We start from the raw sequence: 21,811 nt of genomic DNA on the forward strand, positions 1-21,811 counted from the left end.
TCCGATCCCAGCAAACACGCTTTAGAATACGCCGTGACGATACACTCGACCTTTTTTCGCCATCGCTGAGTGCCACCGGTGACCGTGATAGTGTGTCGGCTGTGATAAGCGATTTACCCGACACATACTGGACACTGAACAGATATCGCATAAGGCGCAGCCTGAATCGTTTAATTCGGGTTGGCATGTGGTCAATGGCCATCTGGCTCAATAGAGATACCAAAGGCTTGTGATCCGTTTCAAAGACAACATTGAGGCCACGTATGTACTCGTCAAATATTTTGGCAGCCCATGTCAGTGCCAGTGCTTCTTTCTCTATCTTAGAGTATCGTCGCTCGGCGTTTGTAAGGGAGCGAGACACGAAAGCTATTGGCCTACGTTGACCCATTTTTTGCGTCTGAAAAAGAACCGCTCCCAATTCGAAAGAGGAGGCGTCCGCTGACAGAACTGTTGGAAACGTTGCGTCATACATGGCCATACACTACTTCGCAGAACACATTAGCTCTTTCAGATTACTTAGGAATTTTGCTTGGTCACACCCCCAAACGCATTCGCTATCTTTGCGTAAAAGAGCACGCATCGGGGCTGTAGTGTGTGCCAAATGAAGCAGGAAGCGTCCCAAGTGATTGGCCATGCCGACTAAGCTTCTTACTTCGGTGACACTTTTTGGTGCGCCGAGATTCTTGATGCACTGACCTTAGCTAAATCTGGCTCGATTTCGCTCCCCTTTAAAATATGTCCAAGAAATTGCACTTCATTTACACCAAACACGCACTTTTCTGTGTTCAGGGTCACTTTGGAACTAGCTAAGCGTGACAGAACTTGGGCTAGACGTTCGCCATGTTGGGCTTTCGTTTCGCTGAACACTAAAATATCATCCAAGATGTTGACAACGCCTGGCCGGCCGCATAGAGTTTCGGACATTCTTTTCTGAAAATATTCAGGAGGGAACGTTATTCCAAATGAAAGTCTAGTAAAACAGTACCTCCCAAAAGGAGTCAAGAACGTAGTTAGCTCTTCGGAGTCTTTACTTACCGTAGATGAATTTGGTGAAACCCCAAGAAGGCATCATGCTTGGAGAACCATTTAACACCTGCCAGAGATCCCAGAGCTTGGTCTAACGTAGGCAACGTAAAGCGCTCATGAACATTGCACTTATTTAGTTTGGTGAGGTCTATGCACACTCTTAGCTTTCCTGACTGCTTCGTGACCAGCACAATTCCGGCGCGCCACTCAGTGGGGCCGTCTACTTTTCTAATTACCCCCTTGCGCACTAGTCTCTCGATCTCTTGCTTTAGCTTGCCTATGAGGGGAATGAGCTAGCACTGAGAGGGAAAGTACAGGAATTCAGAGTGTCGCTGCAGAACAGGTACTCTGCTCTTAGTGAGGAAACCAACTTTAGCGTAGATACAATGAATGATAATCTGACGTGTATCATTACGGAGTGTGCAGTAGAAGTTGGAGGCAGGGTAGTTAAACAGGACACTGGCAAGCTTTCCCAGGAAACGAAGAACCTAATTAAGAAGCGTCAAATCATGAAAGTGTCAAGTACAACAGACAAAATAGAACTAGCAGAGCTTTCGAAGTTGATTATTAGACGTAAGGTATGCGATGTAAGAAGGTATAACATGGAGAGAATTGAACACGCTCTGAAAAACGGAGGAAGCGTCAAAGCAGTGAAGAGGAAACTTGGAATAGGCAAAAGTCGGATGTATGCACTAAGGGACAAAGAAGGCAAAATAACTACCAATATGGATAGGATAGTTAAAATAGCGGAGGAGTTTTACAGAGATCTGTACAGTAGCCAAGACAACCACGACCTTAATACTATAAGTACTAGCAGTAACCCAGATGACACCCCACCAGTAATGATAGAAGTCATAAAAGCTTTGGAGAGCATGCAAAGAGGCAAAGCTGCTGGTGAGGATCAGGTAACATCAGATATGCTGAAAGATGGAGGACAGATTGTGTTAGAAAAACTAGCCACCCTGTTTACGAGGTGTCTCCTGACGGGAAGAGTACCAGAGTCTTGGAAGAATGCTAACATCATCTTAATACATAAGAAAGGAGATGACAAGGACTTGAAGAATTACAAACCGATCAGCTTGATCTCCGTAGTATACAAGCTATTTACGAAGGCTAACACAGCTAAGAAAACATGAGAAATCAATCAACCAAAGGTACAAGCAGGATTTAGGACAGGGTACTCAACAATAATCAACCACATATACTATCAATCAGGTAATAGAGAAATGCTCAGAATATAGCCAACCACTATACAGAGCCTTCGTAGATTACGAGAAGGCGTTTGATTCAGTAGAAATATCAGCAGTCATGCAGACACTGGGGAATCAGGGCATCGATGAAGCATATATAAACATCCTGGAAGAAATCTACAGGGGATCAACTGCTACCATAATGCTTCATAAAGAAAGCAACAAAATACCAATCAAGAAGGGTGTAAGGCAGGGGGACACAATCTCCCCAATGCTATTTACCGCGTGCTTACAAAAGGTTTTCAGAAGCCTAGAATGGGAACAGTTAGGGATAAGAGTTAATGGAGAGTACCTCAGTAACCTGCGCTTCGCCGATGACATTGCATTGCTGAGTAACTCAGGGGACGAATTGCAACTCATGATTACGGAGTTAGACAAGGAGAGCAGAAAGGCGGGTCTTAAAATTAATCTGCAGAAAACGAAAGTAATGTACAACAACCTCGGCAAGGAGCAGCGCTTCGAGATAGGTAATAGTGCACTTGAAGTTGTAAAAGACTATGTCTACTTAGGGCAGGTAATAACCGCTGAGCCGAACCATGAGGTTGAAGTAACTAGAAGAATAAAAAATGGGGTGGAGCACATTTGGCAAGCACTCTCAAATTATGACAGGTAGATTGCCGCTATCCCTCAGGAGGAAGGTATATAACAGCTGTATCTTGCCGGTACTTAGCTACGGAGCAGAAACCTGGAGACTTACAAAGAGGGTTCAGCTTAAATTGAGGACGACGCAGCGAGCAATGGAAAGAAAAATGGTAGGTGTAACCTTAAGAGACAAGAAGAGAGCAGAGTGGATTAGGGGACAAACGGGGGTTAAGGATATCATAGTTGAAATAAAGAAGAGGAAATGGACATGGGCCGGGCATGTGGCGCGTAGACAGGATAACCGCTGGTCATTAAGGGTAACTAACTGGATTCCCAGAGAAGGGAAGCGGGTTAGGGGGAGACAGAAGGTTAGGTGGGCAGATGAGATTAAGAAGTTTGCAGGTATAAATTGGCAGCAGCAAGCACAGGACCGGGTTAACTGGCGGAATATGGGAGAGGCCTTTGCCCTGCAGTGTAGGCAGGCTGATGATGATGATGATGATGAGGGGAATCTGGACTCTCCGCGGGACTGTTATGGCATGTGGGATAGCCCCAGGTTGTAGCCTTATAGTGTACTCTCCTGGAATTGTCCCTAGGCTACAATCGGCATGCGGAAAAAGTACTTCATATTGCTCCTGATCTGCTGTCAGCGAGTCGGCAAATTTCACAATGCCTAAGGCCTTCAAGGCTGGCAGCCCCAAAAGGACGTCACGTAGTGGGCTTACAACATGGCAAGTTTGACGGACAGTTTCCGCTTTCCACGAAATTTTAGTCACAAACTTGCCTAGTACATTCAGCTTATGGCAGCCCGCACCCAGCAACACTTTATCCGTTTTATTAAGGTGTGTGGGCAACCCTGGAAAAGCAGACGATAAAACCGACACTTATGCACCTGAATCCACCTTAGCAACAATTGGCACTGCGTTTATCGTAACATGCACGTAGCGTGCTTTCCCGTCTGCGTCAATTGCCCCCCCCAAAAATTTTCCCGGTGTCGTTTTGGACCGCACAGGTGCGTACCTTTTTTTGCGAGGACACCCTTTTCTTAAGGCAGGCCTTGGCAAAATGTCCTTTGTTGCCACAGTTGTGGCACTTCGAAGACTTTGCCAGGCACGCAGATCTTGGGTGGGCGTTGCCGTCACAGTAGAAGCACCGTCCCAGGCTTTGTTGCGGTCGTTTCTGGTGCATCACGGCGTCCACATTGGTTCCCTGTTCCTGAAGTTCCAGCGAGCTACCGGAGTGAACACCTTCCGGCCGGAGACACTGCTGCTGCTATCGCACGGTTTCCTTGAGACGAGCCTTGGCCAGCGTCGATGCCAATGTCAGCTGCGGGTCCATCTGTAAGGCCTCGGACAGTTGCACATCATGAAGACCAGCAACGAACTTGTCCCGGATGAGCTTTTTCTTCATATCTCCGAAATTGCAACGGTCTGCAAGAATATAAAGTGCCGCCGCAAACTGGTCCACTGATTCTTCCGGCTGTTGCCGACGTGTGTGAAAGCACGCGCTTTCGTAAACAATGTTGCGCTCTTTGATGAAGTGACTGTCGAACTTTTGCTTGACTACGTCAGTGATTTCTTGCTTCGTCTTCAGTCAGCCGAAACGTAGAAAAGACTTTGCATGCTTGGTGCCCCATTGTACGAAGTAGTGTGCGCACTTGGGCTTCTCCGGAGCATTCGTTGAGGGCTGTGGCGAAGCGGTAGTCATCAAAGTGGTCGATTCACGCCGGCCACTCTGACGTTTTGTCAAAGTCCAGCGGTGGCGGCTGCCGAAGACCCGGGATCACTGTCGGGATACCCGGCCTCACAGAGATAGTTGACTAGATCCCACTTCTGACACCATGTCGAGACACAGCCCGCATGCGCGAGCAAAAAGGAATCGTACAGCCGCGCTGAAGAGTATGGATGAAAAACCCCCGCCGTTTATTTCGATGGCTAATAATATACTCACAAACACCACGTGACATACAGGTTGGCGGACGCCACTTGCGCCCGCTATCTGTTGTGGCGGTACACTTCGAACATTGACGGGTGATAACAGCACAGCAGCATGTTCCCAAAGAAAAACTGCTCATATATCTCTTTTTGAGAATTTTTGGACCTCAGGGCTGTTTACTGGCCCTTTAACGGAGACATGGCTGCAGGATGATGTTAATGATGTGGATGTATTTCCTAGGTCCATACAATGAGCTTCGACATGATAGAACAACGAGAGATGGAGGCGTTGCATTACTGATTAAGAAACCACTGAAATTATTTTTATGTACAGCTACTTTGAATCGACGGAGCGGAAAACATGTGGTGCGTACACGCAAAGCCAAGCATGCTGCACACATATTTTTGTCGACGAAGCTCGACGTAACTAATCATTAACAAACCAGAGATAGGCATCCTTCATTCTTAAATTGGTGCGTCGACATCCATGGTGCTATTCCTGTCCCTAAAGTATGCCGAACGGTAGTCGGAAGTTAATAGAATTGAGGACGCCTGTGGTAGAAATGATGATAATATATGGTGTTTTTTGGCGCAAGGGCCATTTGATGGCCAAAAAGCGCCAGTTCATGGGATAAGGAATGTGGTCAATGATTGTGATTAGCGGCTGTATAAGGGCCATAAAATTCCTCGCGGTAAGGCGGGTAAAAACATACAAGTAATAAAATCATGACCATGCCGTGAAAGGTGTGTGTGGTGCGAATAGATTACAAAAGTTGGTGATAATAAAAACGATGGTGGACATGTCTGGCATTAGCAAAAGTGCCTCACTCGTTCGTACCCTTGCGTCCAAGGGCCGTGAGGCAAGTGCTTTGTTGTGTAGCCATCGCAGCAAAAACCTCCCTGGAGAGGTGGTGCTACGGGATGCCCGGGTATATGACATAAAAATTATGAATGTCTTTTAAAAACGCTAACAATGATTTATGACTAAAAAGCGGTTCCCTACCAACGAACATTGCAGGGTGTAAAGGTATATGTTGTCGGTAGGGTAATGGAAAATGCTGTTTTCTTATAGTTTCTAATTGTTTACATTGGATTAAAACGTGAAGGACTGTTAATGTTTCACCACATTTTTCACATAATGGTGGATCACCACCTGACAAAAGATGCGTGTGTGTCGTGTATGTGTGTCCTATCCTGAGTCTCGTTAGTATTACCTCTGCATGACGCGATTTTGATACTGGCAGCCAATGACCAAGGTGTGGCTTAATAATGTGTAGTTTGTTTTGTGTGTGTGTATCCCACTTGCTCTGCCAGTAGTCCCTGAGGTTCGTTTGAGAGACGGCTTAAGATCAAGGGCCGGGATTAATATGGGTATAGGACCAGTGCTTTTGTGGACAGATGCAGCGAGCTGATCCGCCCTCACATTGCCTTGGATCTCACGGTGCCCTGGCACCCAGCACACTACAACATGTTGTTTCAGTGTGTAGAGTGTGCGCAAAATGGAGTAAAGTGAGACAAGGACCGGGTTTTTTTGTTTTTTAAGACTGTGCAGAGCCGTTACCACACTGAGGGAGTCTGTATAAATTACTGCTTTTTGTATTTGTAATTGTTTGATGTGTTTAGCTGCCACAAGTATCGCGTAAGCTTCTGCTGTGAAGATACTTGTGCCTGGATGTAGAGGGCCAGCATCCGAAAAAGATGGGCCGACAGCAGCGTAGGACACAGAGGAGTTGGACTTGGAAGCATCTGTAAAGAACTCAGGACGTGTGTATTTGTGTTGAAGTTCCAGGAAGTATGTTCGGATATGGGTAATGGGCGCATGTTTTGTAACTTCTAGGAAAGACACATCGCAGTCTATAGTCTGCCACTGCCACGGTGGCGGGTATGCTACAGGAGCCATTAAACTCTGTTCAAGTGACACTCCAGTTTCCTCAGCTAGACACTTCAGGCGAACTGAGAAGGGCTGCCTCATCAAAGGCCTGTTTTGAAACAGAGTTGAGCTCGACAAATCATTAATTGTAGAGCATGAGGGGTGCTTCTTATCTGCTTTCATCTTAAGGAAATAAACAAAGGACATGTAAGTTCTCTGCAGATGAAGCGACCACTCATTTGATTCAACATAAAGGCTTTCTACGGGGCTGGTGCGAAAAGCACCCGTAGAAAGGCGGATGTCCAAGTGGTGCACGGGGTCCAGCATCTTCAAAGCACTTTGAGTTGCAGACTGATAAACAACGGCCCCGTAATCTAAGCGGGTGCGAATGAGGCTTCGATACAGATTTATGAGGCATTGCCTATTACTACCCCAAGTAGTACGTGACAACACTTTTATAACATTCATGGCTTTTAAACATTTTGTTTTTAAATTCTTGATGTGCGGTACGAAGGTCAGCTTGTTGTCCAAGATTAAGCCTAAGAATTTATGTTCGACTTTGACGGACAGACGTTGCCCGTTCAGTCGAATGTCAGGTTCAGAGTGCATGCCTCTTTTTCGAGAGAACAAGACACACGTGCTTTTTTGTGGGTTAAATTGAAATCCGTTTTCATCTGCCCATTTGGAGACCTTGTTTAAGCCCAGCTGAACCTGCCGCTCACACATTGCCAAGTTGCACGACTTGAAGCCAAGCTGAACGTCGTCGACATATGTACAATAGAACATATTGCGGGGGATGGACAAGTGCAAAGAATTCATTTTGATAATAAAAAGTGTGCAACTAAGCACACCACCTTGTGGCACGCCTGTTTCCTGAACAAATGTTTGGGAGAGAACACTGCCCACACGGACACGGAATGTCCGGTTTGACAGGTAACTTTCGATCATATGAAACATTCTTCCACGCACACCAAGGTGGGACAGGTCTCTTAGAATTCCGAAACGCCATGTTGTATCGTAAGCCTTTTTGATATCGAGGAACACAGAGAGAAAATATTGTTTATGGACAAAGGCATCTCTGATCTGTGCCTCGATACGAACAAGGTGGTCTGTGGTGGATCTACTTTCTCGAAACCCGCACTGAAATGGGTCGAGCAAATCATTTGTTTCAAGAAAATGTACAAGTCGGCAGTTTATCATTTTTTCGAAGACTTTGCACAAGCAGCTTGTAAGTGCTATAGGCCTATAACTTGAAACTAAAGAAGGGTCCTTGCCCTCTTTCAAAATGGGAATAATAATAGCCTCTTTCCAGGAGGTAGGTATAGTGCCAGAAAACCAGATAGCATTGTACAAACAAAGTAAGGTTTTTCGTGTTTCGGCTGGTAGGTTTTTTAACATTTCATACACCACACGGTCCGAACCTGGGGCAGATGTACTGCAGGAGTTTAGAGATGTTTGGAGCTCAGGTAGACTGAAAGCTTGGTTATATGCCTCGTTTCTAGTGCATTTGTGTTCGAGTTTCTGCTTTTCTATTCTTGTTCTGTATTTTTGGAAAGTGTCTGTATAGTGGGACGAGCTGGATACCCGTTCAAAGTGTGCACCGAGGAAGTTTGCCTGATCTTCCAAGGTATCACCCCGAGTGTTTACGAGTGGGAGTGAGTGTACTTTTCTTCCTGCTACCCTACGAACCATGTTCTAGACTTTGGCCTCTTGTGTATATGAATTTATCCCTGATAAAAACTTGTGCCAACTTTCTCTTCTGGCCTGCCGACGCGTTTCTCCTGCCTCGAGATTTTATTTTCTTAAAGCTCTCAAGGTTTTCCGCCGTCGGCGAGTTCCGCAGCAACCTCCATGCCCTGTTCTGTGTTCCACCACGGGACATGTCGTTTGCCGGGCAGTCCAGACGTTTGAGGAATGCACTTGGCTGCTGCGTCAGTAAGAAAGGCCGTGAAGTACTGCACAGCTTCATCTATGCCTAATCCGCATATTTCAGTCCAATTTAAGTGAGTAAGCTTTTGAAATTGTTCCCAGTCGGCTTTGTTTACCAGCCATTTGGGAACATGTGGAGGACATTCATATATTATTGGTGTACTCAAAACTAAAGGAAAATGGTCACTTCCGTATGGATTTTTTATGACTTTCCACTGAAGCAATGGTACAAGTGAAGGAGATGCGATACTGAGGTCTATGGAAGAGTAAGTTTTGTTGGCAAGGTTATAGTATATTGCCTCTTTCCTATTCAACAGACAAGCACCCGATGAAATGAGGAATTGTTCAATGAGACGACCTCGTGCATCACAGCGAGAGTCACCCCACAGACCATTATGTGCGTTCAGGTCCCCAAGCACCAGGTAAGGTTCAGGTAGCTCGTCTATTAAAGACTGGAATTGAAGTTTTTCAAGACGGTGGTGCGGAGGTATGTACAAAGAGCAGACAGTGACAAGTTTGTTTAGAATAACTGCTCGGACAGCCATCGCCTCGAGGGAGGTTTTAAGGGCTAATTGTGTGCATGCTATACCTTGACTAACTATAACCGCTACACCACCGGATGGTGGCATGGCATCATCTCTATCCTTTCGGAAGATTACGTACTTACGTAAAAAGTTTGTGTTTGTTCGTTTTAAGTGTGTCTCTTGTAGAGACAGCACTCTTGGATTGTGTTCATGGAGAAGTTCTTGTAAGTCATCAAGGTTTCGAAGAAGGCCTCGGATGTTCCACTGTAATATTTCTGTCTGCATATTAAAAGAAGAGATGCTGCTGTGTGTACATAGAGTATCCAGTGTTAGAGTGAGCTTGTTATTTTAGGTGGCAGGACGGTCGTCCGGCCCCGTTATTGGTTTTTTATTTTTCTTGGCGCGCTCCAAGGAGGCGCGCCGCTCTTTCGGTACCAAGGGTACCGTTGTATCCATTGCCTCCTCAGAGGCACTGGATGCCCGCACATGCGAGCTGGTGGTTCGGATTTTAGGCCTCGCCTGGTGAGGGGAGGCCTTGAGACCGGAGGACCCTGGAGTCTCCGACCTCAATTTGCTTGAAGGCGGAGTAGACTGAACTACTGCCGCCTTGGGGGCAGGCGCCACAGCCGATGGCTCGCTCTGCGCTGGCCGAAGGGGTGGAGAGGGCCGGTGCGGCGTTGCCCCCTGACGCGCCGCATCAGCATATGTTGCGCCGTAAAATGGCGACACTCTTCGTCTTGCTTCTTTGAATGTGATGTTTTCTTTGACTTTAAGAGTGATTATTTCTTTTTCTTTCTTCCAGTTAGGACACGAACGCGAATACGCGGCGCGTTCCCCGTCACAATTCACGCAGTGAGGCGTAGTAACACAGTTATCAGATGGGTGGCCGTGGCTACCACATCTTGCACAAGTTTCCTGACCCCGGCAGTTCTGCGAGCCATGACCAAATCGTTGACATTTGTAACACCGTCTTGGATTGGGAATGTAGGGACGGACAGAGAGTTTGATAAAGCCTGTGTCTATAGATGAAGGCAGTGTGCTAGATGCAAAAGTGAGTATTATAAGTTTGGTAGGTATTTCTTTGTTGTCGCGTCTGATGACGATTCGTTTCACATCCGTGACATTTTGCTCTTTGCACCCTTCAAGCAGTTCCTGTTCAGACATTTCAAGAAAGTCTGCTTCTGAAACAACTCCGCGTGAGCTGTTCATTGATCTATGAGGTGAAACAGATACTGGGATATTACCAAATGCTTTGAGACTGGCAAGTTTTTCATAGTGGTGTTTTTCTGGCAGCTCAAGGAGAAGGTCTCCGCTAGCCATCTTTGTAACCTTGTATCCTGGGCCAAAGAGCTCAGTCAGAGATTTAGCAACAAGAAATGGAGATATAGCTCTGGCTTGTTTTGTTGGCTTTTCGCAGTGCACTACATGGAATTTCGGAAAGCATTGTCTGGGTTGGTTGAAAAGTAATATTTCATCGGTGCGTCCCCTCTTAAGCGGAAGACGATCTAGGAGATGGGGAAATGCAGGTGTTCCCATAGTAGTGTAGTTTTTTTTCGGCAGCAATGGCGACCACCCACCATGGAGTCCAACCAGGGGACACTGAAGCACTTAATAGCATAAGGCTGCAGACGCCAGCCGTACATTGCCACTATAACCAAATATAACTACTCAAGGTTGAGTAATTACACAAGGTTAACCCTTGCCGCCAGGAAAAATCGGAAGTAAATGGAAGAGAGAAGAAGACAGGATAGATTTAAAGACGAGAAAAGACTAAGATGTAGGAAGAGAGAGATAGGAAAAGGCGACTGCCGATTTCCCCTCGGTGGGTCAGCCCAGGGGTGCCGTCTACGTGAAGCCGGGGCCAAAGGGGTGTGTTGCCTCTGCCCGGGGGCCTTAAAGGTCCAATCACCTAGCGTCGGCTCAACCCCCAGGATCCCCTTTTCCCCGGACACGGCAAAGCCACGCACGGCTAGGCGTGGGAGGGAGTCAGAACTCCCCCGTTAGCTCGGGTCCGTGGTGTCGCTACACACCAAACGCCTACTTGCGCAGGCGCCCCTGCGAGGTGCCTGTGGTAGAAAAGTCTGCTTGCTCACCCCGACCATATTTATTGCCTCACATTTTAGTCAATTATATTCAAATGTCCGTTGTATCAGAATCCATAGTAAACGAAGCTAAATCGATGAAACAGACAAAGTCGAGATAACGCCGCCAATCAGTATTGTCACAGAGTCGTGACGTCGACGAAGGAAGCAGATTGCAGTTCGAAGGTTGTTTATTCGGCGGAAATTGTAGATTGTCATCGAAAAGTCAGATTACAGCGATACACATTGGCACTGAGAGCGACTAAGTGCGTGTCGGCCGTCGATCAACTGAAAAGTGGAGAAGCGTGTCAGCATATACATGTGCCATTGAATATTGTAGCCTTATCATTTTTCGGAGTGCAAGCTCTAGAATAATCTCGAGTGTTCGTGTCTTCCGTGCACTCTTAACAGAATGATCTACAATAATCAGGAACCTTCTCGATAAATGAGGCGCAGTTTGTGCCGAGTATTGCCGACAGGCTCACAAGAGTGGAATTAACGAACGCGCATGTCATTGCCCCCTTCTGCAAAAGCATCGTCCCAATGCTTGAAACAAAATACAGAGGAAAAGTTGCATACAACAAATCAAGAAAGTACAGTAATAATAAAGCACTACAATAGAGAAGCGACAACAAAGAATACATTTGTTAGTTTTCTTCATGCTCATGAAACGGCTTGAGACACACGACAAGATTTAGGGTAGCGCACGCAGTCGTTGAGAGTTCGCAACTCCTTCGGGAACAACGTTGTAGACGAGGGTACCGAGACATCGAACTGCCAGGTGCGGTCCGAAGTATTGTGACAGAAGTTTCTTGCTCAGTCCACGTCGCCGAATCGGCGTCCATACCCAAACGTGGTTGCTAGGCTGGTATTTGACGAAGCTTCCTCGAAGATTGTAGCGATGGCTGTCGGTCGTCTGTTAGTTTTTTGCGCAGAGAAAGGCCAGTTGTCGAGCTTCTTCGGTGCACTGGAGATAGACAGTTCCATCAATACTTTCTTCGACGCTTACGTTGGGTAAAATGTAGAAGTGTGGGCCGAGGTGTGTCAGCACACTGCCGCCGACAGTTTTTGCTACACCTCTGCTGTGGTCTCTCGGTGCGTCACTTAAATAGGATTATTTTTCCAGCTAACCTACGTTTACTTCGGACCTTGTGTCACCAGTCTGGCCTTTCTTAATTTTGCTCACTTCGCAAACACATCAAAATTGGTTCACGTGCCATTTCAAGTTAAATAACTGGACTACAAAAAACTTGTCGAGTGCTCCTAATGATGTAGAAAGTTGTGTTGGGTGAGATTTAAATCTGAATTTATAATACCTTTGAGGTCACTGTATTTCGGCAAATTTCGGCGTGCTCGTCTTAATCGCTTTTGGTGTGCGTGTGTGGTCACGATGGCAGACGGGAGGACTAGCATGCTTAGTGACTGGCATGCTTTGTCCTGGCGCTCAACAAAACGTCGAAAGTGTGACCGCTTAGCTTGAGCGTAATCCGCGCGTTAGGTGCCGCGTTCCGGAGCGCTTGATCATAGCTGTTGACCACCTGGCAGCAAACTTGCCTCTTCGGGTGTCCTGGTATTCAGCTGTAAAGAGGGCGAATATTTCGTGGGTGGCGGTAACGGCGACATGCGCGAGAAACTGTTTTCGCGAGGCTGACTCTGTCAACGTCGGGCCCAATGCCGAGCCTGAAGCCTCCGAACAGGACCACTGTGGCGGCGATTTGTGGCAGCGCGTCGTCGACTCCGACCTGGGAGAGCGGGTGAGACATCTGTTGCGATGGTTTAATTATGGCCGATGATGATGCAGACACTGCGAAACCGTGCATGGATTCGAGCATTGTGAATGAAATACAGGGCGAGAGCGATTTGGGGAAATCGGATTGTGAGAACGACGAAACTTTGGAGCCATTGCCTCGCAGCTTATGCCCCGGGCCTCGGCGAACGAGCACCCTGCCATTTTAAATAAACTCGAGACCACCCTTATTGCTTCTGCTATTCAAAACACGTGCATCGCGGACTTTTTGGGGCAAAAAAAGCTTCTGCTTCCGCTCGCAACTTTTTTTAAAAGCCGTGTTTCGTTTACTACGAACTTCGAGATACAGTGAACAAATGCCACGTCATGCTCAAATTCGTTATAAGGGGGCTCGACTGTATTATGCGGGTGCGAGGATTACGCCAATACAGTCAACTGCCGATTTTTCGGACCCTTTAGGAAGCGAAAAACCGTCCAAAAATTCGAGCAGTCCGAAAAAATGAATGCAAGCAAAAAAAAAAACACATTATTTTACTGATAATTTTCAATGCAAGCAAAAAAAAAAAACACTATTTTGCTAATATTTCTCAATGCAGGCAAAAAAACGCACCATTTCATTGATATTTCTCGGATTAAGAGGGCCAAGGTCGAAGTAGCAGACTTCCAGAACTCTGCCAAAGCATCAGTGGGGTGGCTCTAAAAAGAGCCGTTAAAAAAAAAAAAAAATGCATGCAGCCGACAGCGAGTGCCATCAGGGCAGCCGATGTTAGAGCTGCAGTGGCTTGAACAACTTGTTGATCCTTGTTTGAACGGCGTTCCGCTTGCATGTGATCACATTAGCAGGCGTGCCAACCCCAGAGTTCTAAAGTACTACAGGAGATGACAAAAAATACTAAAACCAAGAACAAAAATACTAAAATGGCACTTTATTTTCCAAAAACTGGCTTAGATGAATGGAATACAAAAGAAACATTTCACAAAAGAAGCACAAAAAGTTCTCAAGTCTCGGAAGTGGAGGGATAGACTAGCATAGAGGCCGTGGCAGCTTTGGCCTTTCTCAGAAAGTCCTTGTCAAAGACCTGTTCGTGGCACTTTCTCGAGTGTGACTGGGCACATCATGCGACAAGCAACTGCTCCACAGTCTTTTTCGACATGGAGGCACGGAACTGGGTGTGCGCCTTTTTCACTTTGCTGAAAACTCTTTCACACTCTGCATTACTATGCGGAAGTGTAAGGACCCCCAACATAAACTTTAAAAGTCTGGCATACTTGAAGCTGCCATCCACTTCTCGTAAACTGGACACCACCTGCCATTGCTCATCAATCTGCTGCTCCTTAGGTACTTCAGCGGGTAATTCTTTCAACTGAAGACGCGTGAACTCTGCCTGAATGTCATCTAGAGCAGAATTCACATCTTGCCCCTCTTGAAGTGATAGCAGCACTGGGAAGCGGTTGATTAAGTACTTGACGTCAGAAAACTTGGCGTGTTCAATGGACGCAAGCCTTGCTACTTCTGCACTCTTCAGCAGCCCACACTTCAGTGGAAATTTGAGGATCATGTACTCCGTTGCTGCAACGAAGAACCTTCTTATATGTGTAAAAAACTCTTCCTTTGCTTCTTTTTTAGGCCTTCCAAGGTCTGTGTGGTCCGACTACCAATTACAATATCTTCATTATCTCTTTGGCTGACAGAAGATTTGTAGTCAACATCAGCCAACACATCAGCTTTTTTGATCACTGAAGGTTTTGCAAAACGCAACATGATCTCTCTTAGCAAGTTATTAAGCACTTCACGCAGCAAGTGCACTTGAGGTGCTTTAGACTGCAGGAACACATTCACCTTTTCAAACTCTGGGATTACAGACAGCAAGAAGTCACAGTATGCTCTATTTGCATCTGATGAAAGAAACAGGAATAGATCTTAGTTTAGGACCTTTCCTGGACGGTTTTGGGTTCGCTTGGGAGCTGTATCCGACACGGGGACATTTGTGTCCAGACTTGCTCTTTTGCTTTGATGACTGCTCTCTGCTTCCTTTGCATGCTTCTGAAAGTCAGTGCGAAGGTTACATGGCTAGCTGGGAAACTTGGAAACCTGCCCAAAGGGCCTTATTTCACTATGGAAGAAACTAAGCAGTGGCTGCCACTGGTTCACAAGCCGTTTCAGGCTCCTTCTGAGAGAGAGCCACCTGGTGCTCACATGCTTAAAATTTTTTTTGGCCTCTACATCGTGAAGAGACTGAAAAGCTTTCAGCTTGTCCTTCCTTTTTGAGCTTTTCTCGAGGTAGTAGAAAATGTCGACCAGCACCTCATCCACATTCAGTGGAAGGCATGCTGAGCCTTTCTGTGCCACCAGATTGATCAAATGGGAACAGCAGTCGATGGTGGCAATGTTCTCATGGCTTTCTTTCAGCACAGCAGTCACTCCGTTTTTCAATCCAATCATGACTGGCGCGTTATCACACGCCAAGCCGATGCAGTTCTGGAGCGGTATCTTTTTGCTCGTTAGCGTGTCTACAACAAGCTCACCGATGTTTCGTCCCGTGGGAGTTACCTTTGAGGGCAGGCATTGCGAGCAAGGCAGTGCGAACAGTACTATCACAGAACGTCACCACGATTGAATACTGTTTTGCATCGTTGCCGGCGTCATTGCTCCTGTCTGTGGCGACAGAGAACAAAGCATGCTGCAAGTGACTTATCATTTCGTCGATAGCTTTGTTGACCATTTCCTTCACAATCGCCGTAGTCTTCGTACGGGCGCAGGCGTAGTTCTTAGCTTCCTTCGAGTCCGGAAACATTTTTCGAAAAAGGTCTCCAGCGTGATCAGCAGCTGTGAACGGCACGTTGTGTTCAATCAGGAATGCAGTAAAAAGGCACTCCGCTCGAGTTGTAGTATCGAGATCTGCTTTGCTGTTAAAGTACCCTCCAAGTTTCCTGTCAGAGTCCACAAGTTTCGCCGAGTCTTTGTGTTTTTAGCAGAATATACCGGCGACCAGCGTGCGAAATGTTCACATCACAGCAGCACAAACTACAAAATGCGTACCGCTCACCTTTACGTGACCTCTTAATAAATGGAAAGTCAGTCGAATAGCTGGGAATAAAAACTTGAAAGTATTTCTTCTCAGGCATCTCGTGAGCTGCTAGGACTGAATCACACGCTACCACTCCACAAAAACATGTGCAAGGAACCTCCCGCAGCGCGCATGGTAACAAAGAAAGTCGAGCACATTTCTGCCATCCGCGAAGTCAATGCCTTTTGGCTTTGACTCTGGATATAAGCCAATACAGTGTTGCCTGCATAACCCAGCGAAAAAAAAAAAAAAGGCCAGATTTAGCTGGTGCAGATGCCTGTCTGAAGCAGCGCATTTAGTTTGCGAAATTTTCGGACCGAAACATGCAAAAATCGTAAAGATATAGTTGTCATTACGATACTCGTAAAAATGTGCTGAAAATCGAGCACTTTACGATAAAATCGTAAAACTTGGTAGGCATGCATTCGCCTCGATCTGAGCAAGGGTCATGTCATCACTGTACATCGATGATAGCGTCATCAATGCTCGCATCAATTCGGCGGTCGTAGGTGGCGCAGGCGTTGGTTCCTCTTTTTCGACATCGGAGTCGTCTGAATCCGCCATAACCTGACTGACTATTTCGTCGTTGGTTAGCTCTGCGCAGAAGTCGAGCTTGTTGTCAGCGTTGATGAACCACTCAAAAGTTATTTCCGTGGGCATGGAAGCACCAGCAGAGCGGAGGTTGTTGATAATATCGTCCATGAGAGGGCACAAGTCAGTCGCGCTGTCGCTTTCTTCAGGCAAGTCTGCTGCCTCTGTGTCAAGTACTAAGCCCGCGTGGCGAAAGCAGTTGCAAAGCGTGTCTTGCGTTACTGCCTTCCATGCGTCCGCAAGCATTCCGACAGCAGACCGAAGGTCAACGCTGTAGGCTTTCCCTTTTTTCCGAGCACAGCACCATGCGGTTGAGTATACGTGAACAGTACAAAAGTTTCAGATTACGGATAACGCCTTGGTCCATCACTTGGAGTATCGCAGTCGTGTTTGGCGGCATGAATTCCAGCTGGATAGTCTTCAAGTTACTGATGCGACCATGAGCAGCGCAATTGTCAAGGAAGAGTAGAACACGCCTGTTCTGTTGTTCAAACTTCCTGTCCAACCTGCGGACGTAACTCTCAAACAACTGCTGTGTTACCCATGCCGTTTTGTTGGCTTCATATAAAACACTGGCAGCGTTGCCCCTTTAAAATACCTCGAGCTCTTGGTCTTCTCGATTACTAACAAAAGAAGTTTCTCGCTGCCAGACATGTTGCTGCCGACAAAAACGGTCAGCCGTTCTTTGCCATGCTTGTCACCATGGCATGCGTCACCAGCAAAAGCGAGTGTTCTTTCCGGCAGCAGCTTGTAAAACAAGCCAGTTTCGTCGCAGTTGAAAATATTGTCAACAGAGAACTGCTGCAACAAAGACTGGAATTTTCCACTACGGTACTGCGCAATAACTGCACTGTCGACGGCGCCGCTTTCGCCACACGTCTTCTTGCACTTGAGGTCATTGCGATGCTTAAAGTTTCTCAGCCACCCATCACTGAACTTAAAATCCATGATGTCCATTCGAAGCACGAGAGTTTCCGCTTTTTGTTTGAAGATGCAGCCCGAGACTGGCAACCGCTAGGGAATCATTGAATTAAGCCACACGACAAGAGCGCCCTCAAGCTTTGGATGAACACCTTGGCTTGCCTTCATCTTTTGGGCACCAGACAGTTTTTCAGCTACTTTCAAGATCTTGTCTTTGTTCCTCGGGAAATCAGAAACTGTTTGCTTGGAAATGCCATACTTCTCGCTCACGTCAGCCTGAGATTGGCCACTCTTCACTAACTTAATAATAGCGGCTTTCTTCTCCATCGTTAACCAACGGTACTGTTTTCCGCGCTTCGATGGCATCGGCGAGGACGACGAAGGCGGAATGGGGGCCATTGCAGGCAAGCAAAATCCTCACGATGTGAACAAAGGAGTTGGCTGACGAGCGTCGGAGCACCTAGGCTTAGCGTTGCAGAGCACACTTCACACGATTGCACAACCATGCACTAGGCTAGCCAAACACCATGTGGGCTGCGTAAAAAAAAACAGCGCGACGACAGGCGACAGTGCCTCGGGTACTCCGGAGGTGGCGCTGGTAAACATTCAAGATAGCCAGCGTGGCCAGACCAAATCGGTGTGCGACGGTTAGTTCTAGTTCGAAGTGGTGAAACGCTTCGCAAAAGCACTGCGCCGGAAGCCAGAGTGGCACGCACAAGCACAAGCGCTAAAGCGAAAGAAACTTTATTGGCGCCAAAAAATTTCCGGGTGGATAGTTTCGATTGTCAGCGAAGCACCCTTGCACGATAAACACGGCCAGTGTTAGGAATCTCGGAGGCCGTGTGTGTTTCTCCACTAGCGATCAACGAGTCCAAGCAACAGATGCCGCCACAGCAGACCGGCGCGCTCATTTATGCGATTATAATCGCGTGTGACGCAGTTGTGGTGGTTTCCAACGGAGGTCAGTGGTGGTTTCCGACCTTCCGTCGTGTCAAAAAGTGCGGAAAATTGGACTCCGGGGGGTTCGAGCGTCGAAATTTCAGACTTCCTTATACATTGATTCTATGGGGGCTCGTGGTGGTGCCGCGAAGATGTCCGAATTATTGGGCATGTCCGAAAATATGGATGTCCGAAAAATCGGCAGTTGACTGCTGTAAACACTGAGAAAGGCAGGGGTCGACATTGCCCACAAGCTATCCACCACCATTGGGAGTTTCACCTCGCGGCCAAAAGACTATGCACCTGTGTAAAAAGCGCAAGGTGTTGTGTACTGGATCCTGTGCCAACTGCCCCGCTTCCTACGTTGGTGGAACCAAGCGCTTCCACGAAAGAATGCAACAGCGAACAGAGCGCAGAGGCAGAATACTGCGAGTTATTTGACCACATCAGATCTTAGAAAAAGAAAGGAACCTTTGCTGGTTGCTCCTAGAAAAAGGAACCTTTGCTGATGGCTTCTCCTCGAACCCTACCACGTTCAGCAGACAGCGGGAAACATAACTGCACCATGAGGATGCACTCTACTGCCACACTTTGTGATGAGGCATGGCAAACCTTGCATGCACGACAAGAAGGCGCACATAAGTGCTGCACATCTTGGGTTTTCTCACCCCTGAAGACAGGCTTGGAAAGTTTCTTAAAATAAATTTTGGTTGGAGTTTTCTCTTTTTTACAGATCTATACTGGACGACTACAGCATAGAACATCCAGAGCATAGCTAGAATCCTAGTTAATGATATTTATGTATTAACCAGGTTGTACTATACAAATGCATTTGGCTGAATATGTGCTGCTTTGCAATGATCGAAAGATAGATAATAACAGAACTTACCATCTTCCTCGATCACTTCACCGTTGGCATTGTAATATTTGGTGACAGCCGCATCTGCAAGCTGAAGAAAAAATTATAAAATATTGCTATAATTCGTAAGCATGACACACAGCAAGTGCAGCTTGAACAGCAGCATATGGCAATTCTCTTTTCATAAGGCTTGACTATAACATCCCTATCACTGCCATAATTCAGAAGTGCATGCATATGAATTTAATGTACAATATATTGTACAGCGGAACCCCGATTATACGTCTTTCAGGGGACCACACAAAAGCGTCGTATTATTCGGGCGTAGTATAATCTGAAAACTAAATAGGGGCAGTGGCAGCCGGCCTTGCACAAAAAACGGGTACAGACCGCCGGAATAAGCCCACGACACAACCTTGTGCTGTGTCGTGGGCTTAAAAGAACAAATGTTCTTTTAAGAACAAACTGTTTCGAACTTCGTTACCGGATTTTAAATGATGAGCCTAAAAGATTAAAGTAGTGAAGTGCAACAACCAAATATTTGCAGACGGCTGTTTCGTGACAAAGCAGCTTCAAGCCATGCAAAGCCAAACGGTACGTAAAGTACGAAGATTAGGAGGCAAATCCATGTACAGTCAGGCCTGCTTATAACGAACCTGAGCGTGACGTGGCATCCGTTCGCTGTATCCCGAAGTTCGTAGTAAATAAAACACAGATTTAAAAAAAAGTTGAGAGCAAAAACAAACTTTTTTTGCCCTAAAAAGTCCGCGATGCACGTGTTTCGAATAGCAGAAGCAATAAGGGTGGTCTCGAGTTCATTTAAAATGACAGGGTGCTCATTCGCCGAGGCCTGTGGCATAAGCTGCATGAGGCACTGGCTCCAAAGTTTCTTCGTTCTCACAATCCGATTCCCCCAAATCGCTCTCGCCCTGTACTTCATTCATAATGCTCCAATCCATGCACGGTTTCGCAGTGTCTGCATCATCATCGGGCATAATTAAACTATCGCAACAGATGTCCCACCCGCTCTCCCAGGTCAGGGTCGACGACGCGCTGCCACAAATCGCCGCCGCAGTGGTCCTGTTCGGAAGCTTCACGCTCGACATCAAGCTCGACGTCGACGAAGCCGGCCTCGCGAAAACAGTTTGGCGCGCATGTAGCCATCACCGCCGCCCACGAAATATTCACCATTTCAACAGCTGAATACGGGACGCCCGAAGCAACAAATTGGCTGCCAGGTGGTTGCCAGGTGGTCAACAGCTATGAGCAAGCGCTCCGAAACGCGGCACCTAACGCACGAATTACGCTCAAGCCAAGCAGTCACACTTTCGATGTTTTGTTGAGCGGCAGTAAAAAGCGTGCTAGTCCTCCCGTTCGCCATCATGACCACACATGCACACCAAAAGCGAGCAGGAAGCGCACACACAACACACATGCCAGAACGCGTGCAACAGCTCTGGGCTCGTTTCCAGTCAGAAAACGAAACTAATTCGAGCCAGCGTAGCGGGCGTCGTGGAGCGGAGAAAATGGGCGAAGGAGTTGTGATCAAGAGAGGAGAGCAGACTTGCGAGAGAAGGGTAAGGAGTTGCGATAAAGAGAAGGGAGCATGCGGCGGAAGGGCTACCTTGAAAGCCAAAACACACAGGAAGGAGGCAGGTTGGGTAGCTTGCTTGAAAAGTTCGCGAAACTCGCACGTAGAAAAACTTGGAAAGAGTGCCTGCGCGTGCAGAAGTCAAAGCATGGCCGCCTGGATCGGTGCACGCGGCGGTGTTTGAAGATTCGGCGGCCGTGGTCAAAAAATTGTTTTGTTGCGCTGGCGGGATTGCATGGCCTCATCGCGATATTTCGCGATTTGTTCTGCACAAATTAACAGTTGTTTTCGAGCTTCCTCACACATGCATAACGCATGCTGAGTTGAGTGAAAATAGCTGCATCGCGCCAACCAGGAAAAGTTTCCTTTTCAACGACCGAGAACGTGAAAATATCAGAATCTTGGAAATGAGCTCTTTGGCCAGCTGAAATTACTCTGGATAGAGCTTTTATAAGTAATGACCCTGCGTACGCATGTGATCAGGGCGTGTGCAGAAGTTCATGAGCTGACAGGAAAATAAAATTTTCATTCTATGAAGACATCCTGTCTCAATCTTTGCTTTTCTAAGCATTGATTGATTGATTGATATGTGGGGTTCAACATCCCAGAACCACCATATGATTATGAGAGACGCCGTAGTGAAAGGCTCTGGAAATTTCGACCACCTGGAATTCTTTAACTTGCACCCAAATCTGAGCACACAGGCCTACAGCATTTCCCCCTCCATCGGAAATGCAGCCGCCGCAGACGCGATTTGATCCCGTGACCTGAAAGTCAGCAGCAGAGTACATTAGCCACTAGACCACCGCGGTGGGTCACTCTCACAAAACAAAACATTCCTTCATTTTCTTTCTCGGAATGTAATACTGAGTGCCTTGGAATCATGCCTTACAAATTTG

General features: G+C 46.9%; 1 protein-coding gene across 1 annotated transcript in view; it reads right to left on the reverse strand.

Moving 5' to 3' along the window:
• Positions 1–21,811, reverse strand: part of LOC119160761 (zinc finger MYND domain-containing protein 19) — a 125,745-nt gene that overhangs the window by 17,857 nt on the left and 86,077 nt on the right. The window contains exon 5 of the mRNA XM_037412989.2: positions 19,352–19,412. Coding sequence (XP_037268886.1) covers positions 19,352–19,412 — 61 coding nt within the window. The remainder of the gene's footprint in view (positions 1–19,351; positions 19,413–21,811) is intronic.

Source organism: Rhipicephalus microplus, chromosome X, assembly GCF_043290135.1.
Source record: "Rhipicephalus microplus isolate Deutch F79 chromosome X, USDA_Rmic, whole genome shotgun sequence".
Lineage (NCBI taxonomy): Eukaryota > Metazoa > Arthropoda > Arachnida > Ixodida > Ixodidae > Rhipicephalus > Rhipicephalus microplus.